Below are 22,418 nucleotides of genomic sequence, written 5' to 3'. Positions count from 1 at the left end.
AATACACACTACTGTTGTACCAGACTAGAATAAGCGTGGCTTCCAGCTTCACTGCAGCATGAAAATGTTTGTTCACTCCACTGGAACAAACATCTAACAAGCTTTGTAACTGTTCCAACTCAGGAAAGATAATCACAATAAGACCTTATTGCAAACAATACTTTGCAGCAATCTCTCTTAATTTGTTTAATTGGTTCTAAATTCGAGTGGCTTAATCCTAAATCGAGTCTATAACAATCACCACATTAACCTTGCTCACTAAGTGGGAGCAGCACATGCAGCCATGTGTCCTTAGAAGAACCCAGAGTAGCGCTCAGCCATTGTTAAGCAGCGTACTGTATGACTGCTGGAGCTCACCGACTTCATTCTACTGATAGCAGGATTAACTGGAGGGTGAACCCATTTGGCATTGCCGGTGCTGCTGCCACAGTCTCAACACTGTGAGAGCTAAGCCGTGAAACAGTGACGGGCTTAGACCAATTTATAAACTGCCATCTTGGATCTAGCGATCGTTGCAGACAGCAGCTTAGCTTTTGTGCCAGTCGGGTTTACTGTAAGCATGTCATGCGATGCCACCAGCCAGGCTTTATAGTTCAAAGGGTAATCACAAAACAAGTGCTCTGCCACAACTTCACAACAATGAAGGACATGAAATGGCTGTTGTCTTCAATAGGATATCTTGCATCAAGCAGTCACAGCTTCTTTAAACTGACCGTTTTCAGAATATTAAGTTTGCTTTGTTTTGTAATCCATTGATATTTATCATGGAGCCTGTTCAGAAATCATTCAGCATATTTAAAATAACAAACTAAGGAAGAACATTTAATATATTTTTAACTGGGATTATTATTGCATTATGTGTTTTCAACAACACCTTTGATGACTTTCAGAAATGAGCCTGTCTGTGCTTTATCAATCAATCAAAATTTATTTATATAGCACATTTTAAAGACCGAAGTACACCAAAGTGCTTTCCAGTAAAATCATGATACAGATAAAAATCACAATATAAAATATAAATTACAGATATAAATAAAATATAAAATAATTACATAATCTAAATGCAAAGCCAGATGTAAATTACCCTAATTAGCCTTGAATGCCAGGTTAAACAAATAGTTTTTAGACGTGATTTAAAAGACTGAATGGAATCTGATGCGCGAATATGAAGAGTTTAAGAGTATTCCATAACCTGGGTGTGGCAACGGCAAAGGCACGGTCTCCTCTGGTCTTCAGCCAAGACCAGGTTGCACTAAGAGCAGTTGGCCCGATCTTAGTGCTCTCTGAGGGCTATACAGACAGAGGAGATAAGCTAGGTAGACAGGTGCCATATTGTTTAGGATTTTATAAGTAAACAATAACATTTTAAAAATCAATTCGATATTTAATAGGGAGCCAATGTACGTTGTCCAGAACAGGGGTGATAGGATCATACTTTCTAGTGCCGGTCAAGAGACGTGCTGCAGCATTTTGGACCAGCTGCAATCGCTGAAGAAGAGAAGATTGTAGGCCCACGTAGAGAGAATTACAATAATCCAGTCTTGAAGTGATGAAAGCATGAATGAGTTTCTCCAGATCTTTGCGTGGTATATAAGGTTTAGCCTTAGAAATTAGGCGTAGTTGGTGAAAGCTGGTTTTTACCACAGTAGAAACCTGTTTATCTAGTTTGAAGGAACTATCCATGAAAACTCCACGATTCCTAGCAGCATCAGTGAGGTGGTTAGCAACAGGCCCGAGTGTGCCAGTCAGTTGTCCCAGAGGCATATTTCTATCATTTAAAGTAAGAAAGTTACGCGATAACCAGTCTTTGACATCCCTCAGACAATCAAACAGAGGATGTAGTGAAGATGAAACATCCCCAGTCAGGTGGAGGTAGATTTGAATATCATCAGCTTAGCAGTGAAAAGAGACATTATGTTTTTCAAAAATGGAGCCCAAGGGCAGCATGTACAGAGAAAACAACACAGGACCCAATGCCGAGCCCTGGGGCACACCACAGCGAAAAAGGGCAGAAGAAGAGGAATATTTTCTCATCATGACAGAGAACGACCTCTCAAAGAAATATGATTTAAACCATGATAGAACATTTCCTTTAAGGCCTACTACTTGTTCCAACCTTGCCAAAAGGATATCATGGTCAACCGTGTCAAAGGCTGAAGTCAAATCCAATAGAACTAAGCGCCCAGAGTCAGCGATTAGAAGAAGGTCATTGAAAACTCTTTGTAGGGCTTTTATGGTTGAATTACTGAGCGTAGGACTTCTGTTTTCTGACTCTTACAGGTCCTCTTTGCCTTCCAAATTACAAGTGACAGCAGTTGACCAACACATTCTCCTGATCTCTGTTGTCTCCAGTGGAGGGTGATGACTTTGGCAGGGAGCCTGTCGCTTCGTCTGCTTTTGGCCTTGACCACCATGGCCTCAGGCCTTAATATCCCTCTAGAAGGTATGAGTGTCATGACACAAGTGCTTACTAGTTCTTACTTGTGCTGTGCTGAAATATGAAGAGTCATTTAACACAGTTAAATTCACATGGAATGCCTGTGCTCTGCTTCATGTGAATACCGTAAGATCCACAGAATCAACACTCATTTTTACGGCTTTTTAAAGCTAATTGACATAAACTGAGTAAGAGTAAGTTTGTGTTTATTATTATTATTATTATTATCATTGTGTTTGACCGTTCAAGGCTTTATTTGTGCAGTATGGCTGGCATACACTTGTGTGTATTATATCTTATTTACTTCAACAACTTTAGTGTTACCTGTCACCGTTCAGTAACGATTTTTGTATGTGGCTTTATTTCATAGTGGAACAGCCTCCGACCATAATAACGTATACATCAGGTCCCATAATTGTACTTCATTTTGACACGGCCATTACTGTCAAGTGTAAAGCCCGGGGCAATCCACCACCAGAGTAAGTGTTGTCAAGTGACATGAGTTGAAAAAAACAAACAAGCCAAACATTGAAGCCTTGATCAGTTGCATGGATGTGAATCGTATTTTGCTCTAACAGGTACAGATGGGAAAAGGATGGCCAAGCATTTGTCCCCCCAAACTTCCAAACAATCAGAGCAAACCAGACAAAGGGCTTACTTGTGCTTCACAGTGAGGACATGTCCAAGTTCGAGGGAAAATACAGATGCTATGCATCGAACAAGTTGGGAACTGCTATGACAAATGAGATCGAGATTAAAGCTTTCAGTAAGTAATCTTTAGATAAAAAAGATCAAAACCCAGAATTTTGCATTTCAATGTCATCACTGTTTTGTTTTTCATGTTGTTGAACATTTGCTTTTCAACTAGGTATCCCTAAGTTTCCAAAGGAAACCCTCAGTCCCATTGTTGTTACTGAGGGAGAACCAATCACCCTGAAATGCAACCCACCAGAAGGTGTGGCCCCACGTCTTATCTACTGGATGACTGTTGGTAAGCCATGAGGCGGTTTATCATTTTTGTGATTTATATATTGCGTATTCCAGTTTATTAATTTGTTAAAAAGAAAAAACAACTCTTATTACTGCTTCAAAGCAGTTTTTCTAAAAGTGACTGGGGGACAGCTGAACGATTATTACCCCACTCCAGGCTCGCACTCATGTTTGTGGCGAACCAGATGCTGTATTTAATGCAGTAATAAATACAGCCCCAGCTTCTCCACAGGAACTTGGAGCTGTATTGATCACCAGGGTCTCCACAAACAGGAGTGTAAGATTGGAGAGGGGTGACTGTTGTTCAGCTGTCCTTCAGTCCAGTCATAGCTCTCCTTCACCGGGTGGAGCTGGCTATGCAAGACCAACCAAAGGTCCACAACACTACAGTATCACTGCGTCTAGGCAGGATTGTGATATTGAGGCATTCAGTCATAATGGTAGCTCCTCAACATTGGGGCGCCAGCTGAGTGCATAAACTAGATGTCTAAATCTACAATTTCTCTCATACTGAACTGGATTATTATTGCAGCGGTGCTTCATCAGTAGGCTGACCTGCCTAATGATAGTCTAACGATGAACATTTTTCCAGGAAATGCTTTAAAAGCACTGCTTAAAAGATCACAGCAACACTCAAGCTAGTGTTTTAATTTTTCCTAAATGGTTTGTAGATGAAAAAGGAAAAAGGCACACTAACTATTGTATTTTTACATGATAAAGCCCCACTTTTTAGTAAAGTTGGTCATATGTTCTAATGAGTGCTATTGAAATTGTTCAAATAGGCACCCAGAAATTCAGGAAAAAGGAGTAGTGTCTCAGGAAGAGCTTAACCACATGCTTTGATCTGCTTTGCACACTTGGGGCATAAATGTGCCAACCACATAATATAAAGATTCCTGGCTTCCTAATTTTCCACATATCCGGTCAATTACAGCATAATTGTCAGTGTGGTCAAATGACTACTGCAGTCTATTACTGTCTATGATTGACATGTTGCATCTAGTAGTTCGGAAGGTGTTTGACGTAACAAAAAGTACTTAGTTTAAGCCATGCCTTCGCTGTTCCTGAGTTTGTCATTGGACTTGCACTGTGGAGCGCTCAAAGCTGGGGTAGTTTTAGATAGTGTGAATCTCTATCTGACTGCACCAGAAAATCCCCACAGATGAATGTGGCTGGTGACACATTGTATCCTCCGGCTATCAGCAAAGTTAGCAGTGACAGTAAAGACAGTTCAGGTAAAGGTACACACTTGAGGTCCAAGTGTTTATTGCACATCGGGGTTCTTTTCCCTCCACCACCGCCAGAGAAAGTGATTCACTGTGTATAAGGTCACCTCAGTTGTGTCTGAAGTACTTCACTGAAGATCCTCAACCTCCTCCAACAAACCTGACTGATGTCAGGAAGAAAAAGTTAAGAGGCTTTCAGCTGCTCAGAAGGATAGATCCAAAGCCATAGGGCAGAATGAATGAAAACACTTGTGCAGAGCTGTTGTTTTATATTATGTTTCAATCTGTTTTTTTTTATTAGTTTCTTGATACAAGATGCAATGTGGAATCGAAAGGCTGCCATTAAGCTTAAAAAACTAAACAGATGTTGTCCATCTGGTGACATCTCTGTGTCTGCTTTGCGTCCACAGTTGTGCGTGTCACCGATCCATTATTGAAATACTGGCTATATATACCTTATATTCTGTTGCAGTGCACTTATGAGTTCACCAGGTCTTTGCAAGAACACTCTTTAGAGAATAACTTCCATATAAGATATTAGGCCACACTGCAGTTAATTTTCAGGCATGGCTGATTTGACGTGTTATCATCTAAAAAAAGTCCCTCTGATGCACCCTTTAAAAGTTTCTGTCCAATTGGCGCCTTCTTATCAGCCAACATGAATTTCCTAGGCACATGCTATGAAGAGTTACAATTGTTGTAACAGTGATTTCACATTATTTATACAACTATGTTGTTTTCCAGATCTCCAGCACATTGAGCAGAATGAGAGGGTTTCCATGGGAACTGATGGCAACCTGTACTTCTCTAATGCCTTAAAGAATGACAGTCGCCAGGATTACGGTTGCTTTGCTGCCTTCAACAGGATACGCACAATTGTCCAGAAAAACGCCATGGCTGTCGTGGTCAAACGCTGTAGGTTTATGACAAAATCTCTCTGGCTTGGAAACTGCACTGTAGCTCACTTGTTTAGCATTTTGTCAATATCAGACCTGCAAAAATGTTACGTGTGGTACATCTCATCTTATCACACAATCGAAGATGACCAAATCACTACGACTTCTTCAAAGCAACTTTTGATCTTGTAATGAAGCGGGGCTTGCCTTGTCATGTTAATGCTGAAGGAAGTTTTTGTTATGACTCAGACTGATGACTGATATTGCTGATTGTGTAACTTTTGTTGGTGAAAACAAGCCAACACTCTTACTTCCAGTAAAATTGCTCCTGTATTTTATTATGTTTTTTTATGTTCCAGTAAAACCTGCCAATGACTCTTCAGAGAGCAGCCACACTCGTGAGTGATAACCACACATCAAAGCTTTCTTTCATATTATCTGAACAGCCACTAGAAATTGACAATAAAGCGTGTGTGCAGTTTAGAAAATAAGTGGATAAAATTATACATCAGAGCAAGAAATGATATTGTCTGCTTTCGATGCAGCTGTGGCCCCCCCAGCGAGAATACCCAGCCTTTTGCTGCCCTCTGGTGTTCAGACTGAGAAGGTGTTGTTGAAGGGAGAGGATCTACAGCTCGAATGTATACCCGAGGGATTGTAAGTGCACATTCTGTATCATCGCTTCTGCAGTCATGTTGTCACCATATATAAATAACCGTTTTGTTCATTATGGTGTTAACACGCTATTGTCTCACAATCTAGCCCTACACCATCTGTGAAGTGGATAAAAATGGGAGAAGTCATGAGTCCTCGGGTAAAATTTAACAACTACAACAAGCTGTTGAGCTTATCAGCAGTGGAAGAGAGTGATGAGGGGAAGTACATGTGCACAGCTGAGAACTCTGCTGGGAAGGCTGTCCACTACTTTGATGTAATAGTGGAAGGTTAGTCAACATCAGGAGCTAATTACGCTTCTATTTGTGGGCACATTTGTTTATTTGCATCAAAGAGAAAGCTCTTGACACGTGGATGGCTGTTTGTTTTATCTGAAATCATCATGACTCCTCTTAACATCTCCCAGAGCCACCAAAGTGGCTGACAGAGCCTCCTCAGAGCCAGCTCACTGTGATTGGGTCTGATGTGCACATCAAGTGCTCCGTCAGTGGAAAACCACAACCAGCAATAACGTGGAGGAGGAATGGAGTAATGTTCAGAGGTGAGTGAGAATAATTGTTGATGTGGTTTAATTCATATTGCGCCTCCGGGCAGGAGGGCAGTGCAATGAGCAGCTATCCCTGACGTCAAGCTGGAGTAATGTGACAGGCAACAGTCTGCTTAGTGTTTGAAATGATGAGATAACAGATTTTATTTTTCTCCTTCAGAAGTTGAAAGGCAAGGTATGCTGAACAGAAGCATGCGCTAATTAAAAGTAGTTGGTGCCTTCTCTTGTACAGTGTCTGAGTAGGAATCATTTGTTTTGAATATTATTAAATTTCTCAAAAGGAAATGTGTTGTGGCAATGTGGCAATATACACATAATTACGTGGGTTTTTAAAAGGTTATATTAAAGAGAAGCTGCTATCTGACTCTTATATATTTAAGTTGTATTCAAAACATCTAGATTTTTTACAGATTTATCCAACACTGATGCTGGTGCTATCCTGAAAAGAACATGTTGATATATTGAGTTGCTTTTATGATGATAAAATTGGTAATTTATTTATGTCTGTGTTGCTGTCAGATGACCCAGATAAGAGGATGCAAGTGTTTGATGACACTGTGATACTTTTCAATGCCAAAGCAGAGGACAGTGGCGTCTACCAGTGTGAAGCCTCCAACAGACACGGAAATATTCTAGCCAACGTTAACATCGTGATCATGAGTAAGTTCTGTGTTGTAGTGCTTTACCTAAAAAGTAGCTCATAATATAACATCTTATAATAATATGCTATAAGGAACTGTACTGGAAGCCAGTTTTCTTTAGCCAGTCTCATTATTTTTGCTGATAGAGATTGTTTTCCTGGTATGATTCATAAGAAGAAACACTTACACCCACTGCTTCATAGCCCTGAGATTTTCTCCAGTATCTTATCATTGTACATCTAAGATCCACATCTAATCATTATTTGCCTATTAGGGTGAATGTAGAGTTTTCTTTCAGCTGAAGTCTGAGTGGACTTCCATTTGCTGTAGTATTCTTTAGAAATGATAATGGAGCCTTTATCCAAAGCACCTCTTTTCTTTCTTTCCTCTCATTCACACAGTGGTGGCAAGGAGCTCTAATGCAAGCGTAGCCTGATCATCAGGAGCAATTTCAGGGTTCAGCGTATTGACTAACTGCAGTGTAACTGATTTCTTAGTTATTTGAGTATTTGTTATGCTTAAATGATTTAGATCATTAAGCACATTTTAATATTACACAAAGATAACCCCAGTAAATACAAATGTAGTTTTCAAATGATCATTTTAAAAAGTTCTTCAAAGATACCTGGAGGAAAAAGCAACTACTGGTCTGTGCCAGTCTTAGCAGCAAGAATTGCTTAGGTTGGACAGCCTTGAATAAAAACTCCTTTCTTAGATTATCCAGTTTTTAAGGTTGAGTAAGTAATTTACTACATTTTAACACTTGGTTAATGTTAGTTGTTAATATTACTTCTAAGGCATGAGTCACCAGGAGACATTAAAGGACCAGTGTGAAAAATTTAGCAACACTTTAGGAGGAATTTGTAGATTTCAGCCAAATAAATACATAAAATAAATTAAGATTATTCTAATACTTATTATACTTATTCAGTAAAAGGACTACGTGTTAGAATCCCTGATAATGCTTTGCTTCAAATGGAGAAAATCTTGAGGGATGGCTGTTATGAGGAAAGGCAGCCCAGAAACTTTACCAGCGAAACACATCGTTGTGTGCCTCAACTTCACACGTGTTTCGGTCTTTTACCCAAGCTAATCTGCCTTTTTTTTTTTACCTTCCTTGGTTAGGGTTTAGGGATCTGATCTAGTTTTCTACAATTTTCAGTTGCTAGTTCCCGGACTCACTGAATGATCTTTGTAAGTTTTGGTCTGATACAACATCAAAAACAATGATAAAACAGCATATGTGTTAGAGTGGACCTGCCTTGTGTCTCTATCTTCACATCTGGTTTCAAGACCGCAGGACACCAACAGCATTTTGTTCCTTTTAGCTATTATCTTAGCTGCCTCAAATGACCAAAATGCGGTGATCTTATATGTGCAAATTACTTTCATGATCAATTATCAATCACAAATATGTGAAAATTAGAAAAGTCATTCGAAAGATGGAACTAAATTTACTGATGATGAAGATCACGTCCGTTTAGTTTGTGTCCATTAAAGTATTGTTTAACAGGCAAATAGTTTTATCTCTACAGTCGTGTTTGATCCAGCTGTGTGGACATAACTAACTGGTGTGTATCTATGGATTAGGGCACAGGACTGAGAAAGATCATGTTCTTGGATCAGTAGAATTGTGCAGTGTTACCAGAGCCTGTGATTATCTGTATTTTCTTTGGCATTTGAGTCAGCTCCTTCCTCTTGCTTTTAGATATGGCTCCGCTTATACTGACAGAGAACAACCAGGAGTATGCTGCAGTAGTAGGAAAGGAAATCACCATGAACTGCAGTGTTTTCAGCTCTCCACCATCCAGCATCTCTTGGTAAGTAGAGCTGGGTTTGTCTTAACAAGTAAGACAAGCAAGCAAGTTAAAAGCGTCATTAGTAATTTACACTTGCCTGCCTTTTAAAATATAAGAAATAGCCACTTTTACATATTAATGTGGAAGAGTGTAAAGAGAAGCAGTCTAAAGAATGAACCCGAGAGCACTATCACAGCAGTGAGTCATGCTATCACTCCCACACTGCTTCAGGTGTCTGTATGACACGCTGTGATGTTGACACTTATGTCTGGTTAATGAGATAATCATCTTCTGTTCCTTGAAATTGGGCAACATGAATCCCATTTACTATCACTGCTGCTCAAAAGAGAAACAGACAGTCCGAGGCAAGACACAGACGATGCCACAAATGCCAAATATTAAGATAGAACTTGTCATTGTAGAAAACCTGCGCTTCATTTCTAATCAGCAACCCTGTGTGTTGCTTTAATTAAGTAAACTGTGTAGCCCATCTGTTAAAGTTTAGTGGTGGTCTTGGGAGCTTGAAAAACTTCTTCATCCCAAGGATAAAGGAGTGCTTGGAGCTCTACACTGGAGAAATCAAACAGCCACTCCACAAACAACATAGAAGAGCCACCTCCACAGGATGAGACTCACCTGTACATTTACACCTAAAGGACAAAAAATATTTTGAGGATGCCAAAGTTCTCATTTTTGCATCAAGATGGTTTGAAAAAGGAGTAAAGGAGGCCATCTTTGTCTGCTGTGAATGACCATCGTTGACCTACATCAGCCACCTACAACGCAGTCCTTTGAATACTTCAACCCCCACTCACACCTTGTCTCAGGTGACCTCAATAGGTCACATGATAGGATCTAGTTGCCTCCTATTTTTCAAGCCCTTAAAAATAAAACACGGAATAATATATGACATTCTTTAAAGTCGCAAAAGTGAAAACACCAGACGCTTTCAAACTCTGAACTTGCAGCAAATCGGCACCTTTTGATTTGCATTTGAGGTGTTGGATAAGTTGTGTGGAAGCACCAAGTAAAGTTGAAAACTTTCTCTCCTAGGACCAAAGATGAAAAAGCCATCGAGGGGGAAGGTTTCCTTGCTTTTGAGAGCGGACAATCATTGAAAATCATTAACGCGGAAAAAGGTGACAGCGGGAAATACATCTGCGTTGCGAGTAACATGGAGGGCTCGTCGGCTGTCACTGCTGTGCTGGATGTGAAAGGTATCTCAGCAACATAATTACTGCTTTTTGTAGGCAGGGATATTCGTAGTCGCTGCGCACAAAGGTAAAAAGAAGAAAAGAAGGAATGTATTTCTTTTGAATATTCTGTGCTTTAAGTAGTTTAATAAAGCTAGGCAGTCTCTCTCATATGTTGAAGGAAGTTCCAGCCATAAACAGTCATTTATGAAATCAATGATTTGGCTCAATTTCAGAGACTCACATTGCTATTTAAATCAAGCTGGGCTTGTGAGGATTATTTCACTTGTGTTTTTCCCCCCTGGTTTTTGTGTTATCTTTAGACGCTACAAAAATTGTAGGTCCACCTCAGAACACGCAGGTTGACAGTGGGAAGTTGGCCAAATTGATGTGCAAGACTGAATATGATGCAAGTCTGCAGGACACGTTTGAGCTGGTGTGGAGAAAGGAAACCAAGGAGATCCCACTTTCCTCTGAGAAAAATTCCAGGTAACTGGTTTTGCTTTGATGGTGCTTTTATGCTGATGCTCTTACTGAGTAGAATAATAAATTCATCAATATAAACTTTTATGTGTATCTTGATCGGAGGATGCATTTTGCTGACATATTGTCTGCTCATCTCTATTTATCGTTTAACATGCTACGGTTTTAGTTACAGACATTAGAAAGTTAGGCTGTAGCATCAACCAGTGCACTTACTGGATAATAAAAGGCTAGCATGACTAAATTATGCATGGCTTTAAATTCTCTTTTATTATGCAGCTTTGGTGGAGGGGCCTCTGCTTGAGAGGTGGATTGAAATTACTTACTCTGACAAATCTTCACTTATGTTCAGATACTCTGTGAAAGGTGCCATGCTGGAGATCATGAATGTAAACCTGAGTGATCAGGGAACATATACATGCACTGCTAGAACAAGCCTAGATGAGGACTCTGCCACTGCAGTACTCACTGTACGGGGTAAGATGAATTATGTATGGTTAAATATTTATCGCACATTTTTGGAAATGATTTGGCTTCAAACAGTTAAATAAATATTCTGGTATTTGTTCATTAACACATTTGAGATTCTCTAGATGTTTTAGTTATCACGTTGACGGTTGACGGCTCTTTTGTTCTGCACGGCAGATGTTCCTGATGCTCCGATAAAGTTAGACCTGTCCGAACTTGACAGTCCAAGGAATGTTGTTTTGTCTTGGATACCTGGAAGCGATCATAACAGCACCGTAACAGGTAAAAGTTAATGGGCAAAAAGCAGAAAGCCTGGAAGAAGGTTTTTGTGTATTGTTGTAAATACTTGTTAATAAAGATAGGATAACAAAAAAATGGAACGTGACTGAATACTTTTCATTTATTAGTTACTTTTACATGTAAGACACACCCTAACTGAACAGAGTATTCAATTCAGTTCAATACTATTCATTTACATAGCACCAATTCACAATAAGAGTCACCTCAAGGCACTTCATGCTCTAAAGTAAAGACCCTGCAATGTTAGAACACAACCCCAACCATCAGATGAGAGTCCAATATCATTGTCTAGTTCTGCAGTTCTTTAGCCTCGCCACTGGGAAAAAGAATCGTATAATGCATAATCAGTAAACAAAGCATATAAAATGCATGCACACAGCTGTAGTGCCTCCATAGTGTAGTAGTTTGCACTTTTGCTTGGTAAGAGAAAGGTCACTTGTTTGATTCTAGCTGAAGACACAAAACCCTTTGGTATTGCGTCAGGAACACCTCCAGTGTAGAGCTCTGCCAAATCAAAACATCCAGGGCGATTCGATGTTGCGACCCCTTGTGACAAGGGAGCAACTGAAATTAGCATTCAGGCACACCTGTGCTGTACGTGCATGCACTGACCAGAGCCCGAGTATGCGGACTAAAGCTGCTTCACAGTTGGAAAAAAGTCTGCAGGTTATTATTAAAAACTGAAATTGTTTTTTCGATGCAACTTTCAAGTGATTTACTGCAAATCACTGAGCGTTTTCATGCTTCCCGTGTGAAAAAGAGATTTAGTTGATGCTGTGATCACTTAAACAAGTGAAGAAAGCTGCAAAGCGCTGAGAATCCCAGCAGGGGAGCTTGTCTCTCATTTAGGCTTCAAAAGGGAGGGTGAAATTATTTTTGGTGGTAAGAATTTGTATGGGTTCATCAGTGTTGTGTTATTAATATTCTTAGCTGTGATGGTTGTTACAGTGGGGAAAAAATGGCTGTTTTTTGTGACTGAAATCAGATAAATCTTTTAGAACAAAAAGCATTTTCAATCCCGTGATACTCATCAATAAGTGTTAATATTTAACAAGGATGACAGCATTTTTTCTTAGAAGAATCTTTCATTATAGCCATTTTTACTAGTTTCATTCTTCCTTTCTTTCTTTTTTTGTATCATTTCTAGGTTTTTTGGCACATAATCACCACCTGTTGATCAGGAACAACATAACGCCTTTTTTTTTAACAAAACAAAAAACCCCCAGATTATTTACAAAGTCACCCACAGGCTCATGGGGGCGCTTTCAAAAGACACACAAAACATTAGCAGTAAAAAAAAACTATATACTACATATCTATACAGAGTTTATTTAAGTGCATGCTAATGAACATCATAACCAAAAATATAGGATTGAAAGAAAACTGTAAAGTAATGAACATAATTAGTCTTTAGGAAGATAACAAAATCAGAAGCGCAAAAATATACAATGGACAGGAGGCTTTTAGCTCTTTCTGTGATGTGCCAATTTGTCTTTCTGATCGCTGTTAATGACAGCGTGGTAAAGCGCCTTCTCACTATCCCCTTCAGCTCTGGCCCTAGCGTTAATACCACTGTCAGTTCTTAATTTAATAAATTCAAATTAGAGAAGGTAGCACAACCCTTAATCCTAGAAGTTTCGTGGCACAGAAAGGGTGATAAAAGGGGTTAATATGAATCGTCTATCTGAGAATTCATAATACCACCAGAAATCCTTTTCTCCCTGGTACTTTTTTTCTTACTCACATTGTACTACACTAATGGTCCCTGCCTCCAGGTTCATAATTAGAAATGCATGAGTGGTATTGGTAATCTCATATTGATTGATAATGTTGAATTATTCATTTATCAAGGAAGGGGTAAATCAGCACTCATAGATACTGATCGGCGGTGTAGATAACCTCTCTATATGATATAATCTAAGCAAAAGTATAAAAGCCTAATATATGCTTTTAATAATCAGTGTCATTGTCACAACTGCGTGTGTCCTCTCTCTTTGTGAGCACAGAATTTGTAGTGGAGTATGAAGAGAACCGCTGGGAGCCTGGAAGGTGGAAGGAGCTACAGAGAGTCACCGGTAACCAAGCAACAGCTGAGCTAAAACTATACGGGAACCTTAACTACCAGTTCAGAGTGTATGCTGTTAATGCCATTGGACCCGGACCCCCGAGTGAGCCGACTGAACGACACAAAACACCCCCTGCTGGTGAGACCAGCTCCTATTTATTAAAAATGTCTCTCTGGTTATGTGTAACATGTCAAAGCATGCAAGTTTTAGTATTAAAAATGGCATCTTTTTTATTCTGCAAAAAATGATTTATACAAATGCACACATGTCTCCAAAGCACCCGATAGGAACCCAGAAAACATCAAAATTCAAGGCCATCATCCTCATCAAATGGAAATCAGTTGGGAGGTATGAGAATTGTTTATTCATTTAAATTTAAAAGACTTGTTATCTGTAAGAATTTTCACTAGAAGTTGTTATAGGATTGTAACAATTTCTCTGCACTGTCATATTGTAGCCGCTGTCACCTGTTGAGCGCAACGGCCCAGGCTTTGAGTACAAAGTGAAGTACCGCCAACTTGGGGTGGAAGATAGCTTCACGGAGCACATGGTCAACAGATCTGTGTTTCTCGTGAACAACACGCCCACCTTTGTCCCCTACGAGATTAAAATCCTGAGCAGAAACAGCTACGGCTGGGGGCCAGAGCCTAAGCCTGTTACAGGTTACTCTGGGGAAGATGGTGAGTAGTATGTATTAATATATTTCAGCGTACGATATAATTACCTGCAACTGACTTCATTACAACATACCCCAAAGCTGAACTGGCATATTTGTCTGTTGGTTTTCTTTTAACTCTGAACTTCTCGTGTTATGATTCTTTACCGTGTTCTCAGTTGTCTTTTGGCATTGTCTGCGGGAAAATGTGTCAGGTTAAGTTCTTTTCTTTTTCTCCCCCCTCCACTTACCCAAGGTTTTAACCCTGTGCAGGTGGTGCAGTAGTGACTTTTCCTTCCTTTTGTAAAAGGAAAAACAAAAAAACACCACTGCTAGCAGGTGGCAGATAACCTTTGTAGAGGAGAGGGATGTCAAATTTCCACTTCTGTCTCAGAAGCTGTTGGGGATTTGATAGATCACAACACGCTTTGCGCTGTAGGCCTACTGAGGCACGAGGGCTGCTTCACTTTCCAGTGTCTGCCGTGCTCCTGTCGTTACAGTAACGCGTAGAGTAGAAAATATTTACAGTGCCATTTTGTGTCTGGTGTGGATTTTCCCCCTGCTTTCAGTAGCTAATTTGCTTCATTTTGCATGTAGCTCAGCATATTTTCTGTGCACTTTCTTGGCTTTTTATACCAGCACCAATGTTTTGACTCATCAATTCATCAAGCAACAGAACACCATTCCTCAGCTTAAAACACTGTATTAATCTAACAAGGTTGATGTATTTTGTAACTTTCTGCAACTACAAACATTTTATTTTCAATATGTTGGGAAAAAAGTCGGAATAAAGGTCTGCTGTTCACAGACTTTCTGTGTTTCTCAACTTCCTCCCACCGTCTTTAGTTCCTACTGCGGCACCACGGGACATTGCTGTGGAGGTGATCAACACCACTGTTCTGAGGGTTAGCTGGACCCCAGTTCCGCCTGCCACGGTGCGAGGTCGCCTGGGTGGTTATAATGTAAGTTGTCAGCTTCTCAAACATCTCTGCATTTTCAATTCCAGCAAAGGAACTTCAAACAGCAGCGTGTTTTTCTCGGTATTTGAAAATCCTCCAATGTCTGCTTTCTGAATAGCGCGCTTTTTCTGGTGGAATGATTTTTGTCATTTGGAGGACAAACTCTAAAATGAGATCTCTGCATGTACTCTCATCGTGACAGCACATTTTGAGAGTTTTACTTTTGGTTGGATATAATTTTTAAACATTTTTTAAAAAATTATACCCAAATTTATCATTTAATGAGTTTTAATGCTGTACTTGTGTTGAAAGTTTGAAGGATGCACAGTGGCAAAGTAAAAGAGTGACAAAAAGATGTGTGTGTAAAGGAGCTCTTTCATTATCTTACTGTCCTTCTTGTTGTTTTATATTCCACCCTCTCACAGGTTCACTGGGTGAGGAGAAGAAGTCTCCTGAATCCCGACAAGATTTTAGATTTGAGTCACTCCATGTCCTTTTCTGGAAACAGAAGTCATGTCATTGTGCCAGGACTCGAACCTTTTTCTGAATACAAACTCACTGTTTATGTTTTCAACAAGAAGGGCAATGGACCCAAGAGTGATCCGGTGACCTTTAATACACCAGAGGGAGGTGAGGTGATACTGTGATCACACACGCTAAACAACCCATGCTTCAGGCGTTTATGCACACGTGCTGAAAACTGTACAAACTATGAATTCAGCTTTAAAATGAATTGCATCCTTGTGACAAGATCGGTTTTAGATCAGTGTGTTTTTCATCCCAGTTTTTAAAAAAATGTGTGCTTATCTTACCACTGTTGTTGTTTGTGTAGTTCCAGAGCAAGTTACCGTCCTTACTTCCTCCATCATCCAGAGAGATTCAGTTAGGCTGGAATGGGCACAGCCGCCAAAGTCAAATGGCATCCTCACCAGTTACCTCCTGCAGTACCACCTCAGTATGTAAACACACCACACTTTGTAGACCTTTGAACCTACATGAGGTTTTCCATCATAACAGAGTTGTCTCTGCTGTAACTCAGGGCTTTGTCTGTAGTGTTACAGTGGGCGAAGTGTAAACAGTCGTTCAACAGCAGCGTCGGTAAAGGGGACGCAAGAGAGGAAAAGATTATTAAAGAGAGAAGGAGGTGTAGAGGGGGTGGATATGTGATACTACAGCTTCGATTTACACATATGGAGGTTTAATTTCGATTTAAAAAACATTGTTGCATACACTATCATCTGCACATCACCTTTTCCCTTCTAATCTCGTGTGGCGTCGTCCCAGACAGTAGGTGGCACTGTGTGACACTGAACCCTCCTCCAGTCTGCAACGGCCTAATTGTTTCAAGATACTTTAGCCCGTGGCTTGACACTTTCCTCTGTGTTTCTTATCTCATATCCTCCTGCATGTTTCCTCCCAAAAGAAGCATTTAAACCAGTGCTCTATGTGCCTCTTGTGCTATTTTATTTGTATTTATTTTTTTTTGCATTTATCACTCAGAAGCTTTTCTTTTTGCAAAAGAAAAAGAAAAAGCACCTTTATGCTGTAGTACAGTAAGAATGGACAAGTGAGTGAGGGGCTTTCATTACACTCTCTGTTTTCAAAGCCTACACTCTCGTTGGCTGACATTTCTGAAGTCTTTTGTGTAAAATGTGAAGGCAGAGACAGCCCTGTGCCGCCTCCAACAGCACCCACAGAGTCTGGCCAGCTCTTCAATACACTCTGTCCCTCTATTTCTGCCTTTTTTTTTTTCCCATATCAGATGTAAGACTTTACACAGTTATTCCCACACACTGCAATCTGTGGGTGTGTTTTTTTTTTTTTTTTAGTTGAACTGATTCACCATATCACTTAAATGAAAATTTGGTTCCTATGAATAAACAATATATGTTGCGCTGTATGTGCAGTATCCTTTGGTTTCCTGACAGCACTGTGTGATCTGTTGTCGGCAACGTAAAATATCCTGTGCTCTCTACTGCCGCTGCAACCCCCCCCCCCCCCCCCAAAAAAACCCCCAAAACATTGTTTTTGCAAAGTGGTACAATGGGCTTGGCACATCAGCTCTCACCTGTGGTTCGGTATTGGCACAGTAATGGCATCACTGAGGGAGGTTTCAAAAGAAGTGTTGCTTTCAGCAGTGCACACATACTGTACTTTGATCTATAATGCATATTTGGTGATATGTTGTGCTACTTGTGATTGTAGCTCTTCTGGTTTCCTTCTACTGCTTCCTTATGCATTCTTCCCCCTCATTGTCTTCCTTCCCATCACTTGTTTTTGTAATTTTTTCTTCCTTTTACGCAGAGTTAAAAAAAATCCCTTCATAGTCTCTGCTCGGTTACCACTTCCTATTACTTTTCTCTTTTCTCATCTTCTCCACCTCCTCTTTTCATCCGTGCCCTGCCACTTGTTTACACCCCCCCCCTCCTCTTGAGCTCTTTATTTCCCTCTTTCATCTTCTCTCTTCTTTCCTCATAATGTATTCCTCCTCAGCTTACCTGTCACAACATGTATCTGCTATATTCACTTCCTTCATGAGACAGCATAAAATCTCTTCATCTCTTCCTTCCCTCGACCGCTGACCCTCATTATAGCCGTGTTACGCTAACCTCCCACACGACCCAGCTGCGATGACTTTTTCTGCATCGATACATCGTAGGCTCGCTCTCAGCACGTGAACCGACCTGACCATCTTTCTTCTTCGTCTACAGTTAATGAGACTGCACTCGAGGTGATTGATTCCAAAGAGATCAACATTACCGGGGCTGACACCAACCATTGGACACTTCAGGGATTAAAGGGGGACAGCCTTTACCGCTTCGACCTCAGAGCGTGCACTCGAGCAGGTTGTGGGCCTCCACAGGCCGAAGAGAGCCGAACTGATTTTCCAGAGCCAGGTGAGCTAATGAAATGCATTTAACTTGGGTGGTAGTGTGCCTGTTTATTGGATTAATATATGAAAATCCCACAGATAAAACACAGCACTGCTGTGATGTATTCATTCATACAAGGGAGAAACATCATTATTAAGGCCAAAACTACTTTGTATAATTCAAGTGAGTACAGATCAGACTTTGAAGAGGTCATACTGTCATTTTTGTGCATACAAGCTGTGTTTTAAAAGAAGGGATTGTCCTGATAGTGATATTGGACTTAACTGAACTTAGAAACCATCTAAGAAAGATGAGATTGGAAAAAACCTGTGTGTTGAAATATTACTTCCTCTCTAGAGCCTCACTCATCACAGCTTAACCTCTCCAATAGGAGTGTTTGTCAGACACTGTTTAACAATCTAGCACCAGTTTTTGTTTAGTTCAGCAGAATATAGTAATATTTGTAGTAAAATCCACTTTGAAATCACATCAGAAATTTGTGATATTTTCATGCAAAGCTGAGAACAACTACATTTAAATCATTAAAAAACACAAGGTGTAACAATTTCAAGGTCAGCAATAAAACGAAAGGGCAATTTTACAACATTTTTAGCTCTGTTGTACAAATCCTTCAGTTGAGAATGTCCTTCAAGATACTAAGGTGGGTTTGATGTGCTTGTCTAGGGCAGAAATGTACAAATATGTCTGTGGCTCAAGGACTAATTGGTATTTTGATAGGGGGAAACATGACATTGTAACTAACTAAAAGTGTTAGAAGTCAGATTGTTATTCAGAGCAAATGAATAACATCTGCTTGAACTCAGATGTATCCAAAACACAATCAGGCAGACCAAAAGAGACCACACCATCAGAGGATCAATACACGACGCTTTGTTCACTGAGAAAATGAGAATTAATACATTTGCTAACTAAAGAAAGCGAGACCCCTATCAGAAAAGTCCTATCAAAAACATCTGTCTTGTTGTGGTCTTAGTGGATCATTAATGCGTCTCTAAACCAATTCTCAGGAGGGGAAACGAAGCCAAATACTTGGGGTGGGCCAAGATGTGCCAGCACTGCACAGAGGATGACTGGAAACAAATCCTATTTGCTAATGAATCCCACTTCAATCAGAAATGTGTATGTATGAAGAGAAGAGAGGATGAAAAAGCAGTTTATCAAACCCGCACCTGCATTGCATCAACTCCAGATGACATAGCACTCCAGCATGACATGCTGTACTCTGTGGTTTGCATCTTTGTGGAGAAGGCTTCATACCACTGAAGGATAATGAGCCCAACACAACTCAAAGCTTTGTAGAACTACTTGAATACTAAAAGAAGCTCAAAAGCCATGGAGCATCGAATCATACCAGGTTATCAGGCTTTGCACCAGCTTGTCCATTCCAGCTCAAGTGCACAATGCCATTAAAGCAAAAGCTGGGCAGAGCATTGAGTATATTACAGAATTCTAGAATTTATGTACATGTTTTGAAGATTAAACTTTTTACCCAAATTTATAAGCTCATATCATTTTTTAATGAGAAAAGCTATATTGAACGCGAAGCAAATGCAAAATAGAAGTATCTTCACAAGCCCCCTCAGACTGTAAATTATATATATAAGATGAGGGAGCTACTGTAACCGAAACGGGCAAATTAAGTGTCAAGCTGCTGCCTTAAAAAGCTCGGTGAAATTGCCTCCCTAATGTCCTTGTAAATGCTTTCCGCAGTTTGCATATAAAAAGGTACATCTCCAGTTTTCGTGTGACAGCGGCTGTGAATATTCAACAAACCTGCGAGCAGAGGATCCGAGTGAACCTCCGAGTCTGCGGTTTAGTCTTGAGCCAGTTAGAGTTTAAAAGCAAAACGACGATTTGGAAATTTTGAAAGGATACGCTGAGCATATTGAGTGCAGCTCATTTAAAACCGGAGCGCTGTGGTTCCTCTTTTTGACTTTGTTTTGAAGTCTGGCGGCGGACGTGTGCAAATATTTTATGCTTTAAAGACTCTTTTAAATAAAGCGATGTGAGAAATTACAATAATGTGATTAAAGAGACTGTAAGTGAAAGCAGGAATTAAGCTGGTGCCACTTTGCTAACTAAGAAATGCCTGCACCCTCACAAAAGTCTTAGAATTAAGGGCTAACTTGACTCATGTTATACAAAATGAATTTATCAGAGGAGCCAGAAGTTGTAGACTTGGAGCAGATCACTTGCTTAGCCTTGATGTCAGGTAGAAGCAAATCAGTCACATGAGAGCATAATAAAGCTTATATTTGACAAAAAATGCTCACTAATTCACAAATAACTACACAGATGGTGGTGGCTTTAATTTATATCTTGAATAAAATCCTCTCCACGAGCTCCTCCTTCTAGTGCTTAGCATCCATTTGCTGGCTCTGCATATTTTGATAAAAGTTATTCAGTCTTCCTGAGCTTTTATGCTTCCTTTGAGAAGCTCTGCATCTTGTAGGTGGATGTCCGGCCCGAGAGCCATTAGATGCATTGTTTGTAAATATGGTTGAGTAGAGGCTCGATGCGGAGATAAAATAGCTCTGTTTGAGAGAGCTGTCCTCGGGGCACGTTAGTCACAATGCAGTGGAGGAGATTTATGGAGACCAACAGCACAGAGCAGGGGCAGAGTGAATTTAGAGACGTTAACGGGGAGTGATGGAGTGACAGCAGGGCAAAAAAGAAAGATGAATGCACGGGAGCTAGTGAGGTCAGGCGCTGAAGTAGTCCTTTTATAGTTCACCTTTTTGACTGAATAAGCTTTTAATGCCTCTCACCATTTAGCTAGGATAAACAGCTGCCTGCCTTGAAAATATTCTGGACAAATCACAGAGTGACATGTCTGAACTACAACAATTACGCAGACCCGTGCACGCGTCCACATGTCTGTGCTTGAAAAGTTTGCAATGCCAGTGAGTTTCTGGAGGGCAAGCCAAAAAAAGGGGGGAAAAAAGGGTAAAAGAATGTGTTGAAACATGAGAAACACGAGCAGGAAAAAAAACGGGAGAAAAAAACAAAGCTAACAGCCACAGAGAACAGCGTGGCACACAGTAGGAGAAATATCTATTTTTCTCCATCAGGTCTCAGGAGATAACAAAGGAGCAAAGATAAAGCAGGCTGCAAACTTGACAAAAAGCACAGAGGAGCACATGCCTCAAAAGTCACACAAAAATAACCAGTTTCTCTGGAGATTAAATTATTGCTCCCCGACACAGCACTTGAACACCTAAGTTGTTATCGGCAACAAATTTGCTAATGGCTCGAACGCATCTATTTATTTACTTTGAGTTTCTTTAGAAAAACAATCACAGTCTGAACTTATACCTCGGATATCTATGTACACCCCCCCCGGCTATCCAGTGTTCAGTCTGCAGATTTTCTTGTTATTTAAACTTTTGCTTGCATGCTGCGCTCTGTTTTTGGATCCTGGATATTTTAATGTAAGCTCAGGTAGCGGCACACTTAATTCGCACCAAATGATGTGAGAGATAATGCATTCAGGAATTCACCGCATTCACAAATGAGGTAATATGTGTGCCACAGGTAAAGATACCTTTTTTCCTCCCCAGTTAGAAATTCAAACCTTGTTTAAATTCATATAACTATGAATAATGTAAACATGCAGGACTGGTTCTAGCTGTTTGGTGGGCCCAATGCAAGATGTGTGTGTGTGTGTGTGGGGGGGGGGGGGGGGGGGGGGGTGCGGCTAGATTGGTAAATCTAAATTCAACGATCTCCGGTTGACCGAGAAAATGATAATAAAAGGTAAACTGTGAGGCTCCAGGTGCTGCATTTTAATCAGAAAAATTATTGTTATTCTTTTAAATTTAAGAAACGAAATTCTTCAACATGAGAAAACAATAAAACAATAAGTAAATAAACTGGGCTGTGGTCCAGATGAACACAAACTAAATGAAACCATTACTTGGAATGAAAATGTAACCAGCGTTCTTGCAAATGTGCGGACGGCAACACAAGATGAAAACAAAATAGCATATTAAAATGCAATAAACGAGCATCTGTTTTGAAGTGCAAGTAGTAAAACCAGAGGCAGAGCAGTGTTTATGTTGCAGTTTAAAAGGAACCGCGTGTAACTGTGAACACAGCCTTTATCATCCACAACATGTCTGCTTGCTGACATTTTTTTAGCAAGGCGGCTCAAACACTAGCTCCCCTTTCCACCTCACAAGCGAATCTA

At 40.2% G+C, this 22,418-nt stretch overlaps 1 protein-coding gene across 20 annotated transcripts in view; it reads left to right on the top strand.

Moving 5' to 3' along the window:
* chl1a (cell adhesion molecule L1-like a) overlaps nucleotides 1-22,418 on the top strand; it is a 48,474-nt gene that overhangs the window by 15,316 nt on the left and 10,740 nt on the right. For 16 of the 20 annotated variants that reach the window (XR_013903979.1, XR_013903980.1, XR_013903981.1 and 13 more), the window contains exons 2-24: nucleotides 2,281-2,443; nucleotides 2,808-2,916; nucleotides 3,016-3,203; nucleotides 3,306-3,428; nucleotides 5,398-5,568; nucleotides 5,909-5,947; nucleotides 6,095-6,206; nucleotides 6,312-6,493; nucleotides 6,631-6,765; nucleotides 7,291-7,431; nucleotides 9,121-9,232; nucleotides 10,265-10,428; nucleotides 10,728-10,893; nucleotides 11,240-11,364; nucleotides 11,533-11,637; nucleotides 13,662-13,859; nucleotides 13,999-14,069; nucleotides 14,179-14,401; nucleotides 14,556-14,591; nucleotides 15,223-15,338; nucleotides 15,761-15,965; nucleotides 16,168-16,290; nucleotides 18,047-18,232. Coding sequence is in view for 17 of the 20 variants with exons in the window: in XM_026153857.2 (XP_026009642.2) it covers nucleotides 2,362-2,443; nucleotides 2,808-2,916; nucleotides 3,016-3,203; nucleotides 3,306-3,428; nucleotides 5,398-5,568; nucleotides 5,909-5,947; nucleotides 6,095-6,206; nucleotides 6,312-6,493; nucleotides 6,631-6,765; nucleotides 7,291-7,431; nucleotides 9,121-9,232; nucleotides 10,265-10,428; nucleotides 10,728-10,893; nucleotides 11,240-11,364; nucleotides 11,533-11,637; nucleotides 13,662-13,859; nucleotides 13,999-14,069; nucleotides 14,179-14,401; nucleotides 14,556-14,591; nucleotides 15,223-15,338; nucleotides 15,761-15,965; nucleotides 16,168-16,290; nucleotides 18,047-18,232 (3,112 nt within the window). In the remaining 3 variants the exon portion in view is untranslated. Of the gene's footprint in view, nucleotides 1-2,280; nucleotides 2,444-2,807; nucleotides 2,917-3,015; nucleotides 3,204-3,305; nucleotides 3,429-5,397; nucleotides 5,569-5,908; nucleotides 5,948-6,094; nucleotides 6,207-6,311; nucleotides 6,494-6,630; nucleotides 6,766-7,290; nucleotides 7,432-9,120; nucleotides 9,233-10,264; nucleotides 10,429-10,727; nucleotides 10,894-11,239; nucleotides 11,365-11,532; nucleotides 11,638-13,661; nucleotides 13,860-13,998; nucleotides 14,070-14,178; nucleotides 14,402-14,555; nucleotides 14,592-15,222; nucleotides 15,339-15,760; nucleotides 15,966-16,167; nucleotides 16,291-18,046; nucleotides 18,233-19,236; nucleotides 19,731-22,418 lie in introns of those variants that run through there. The other 4 variants (XM_026153867.2, XM_026153858.2, XM_080294331.1 and 1 more) reach the window with 2 other exon arrangements.

The sequence above is a fragment of the Astatotilapia calliptera genome, chromosome 20 (genome assembly GCF_964374335.1).
Source record: "Astatotilapia calliptera chromosome 20, fAstCal68.1, whole genome shotgun sequence".
Taxonomy (NCBI): domain Eukaryota; kingdom Metazoa; phylum Chordata; class Actinopteri; order Cichliformes; family Cichlidae; genus Astatotilapia; species Astatotilapia calliptera.
The sequence above is the reverse complement of the archived record's forward strand: the minus strand, read 5'-3'. Positions and strand labels throughout refer to the sequence as shown.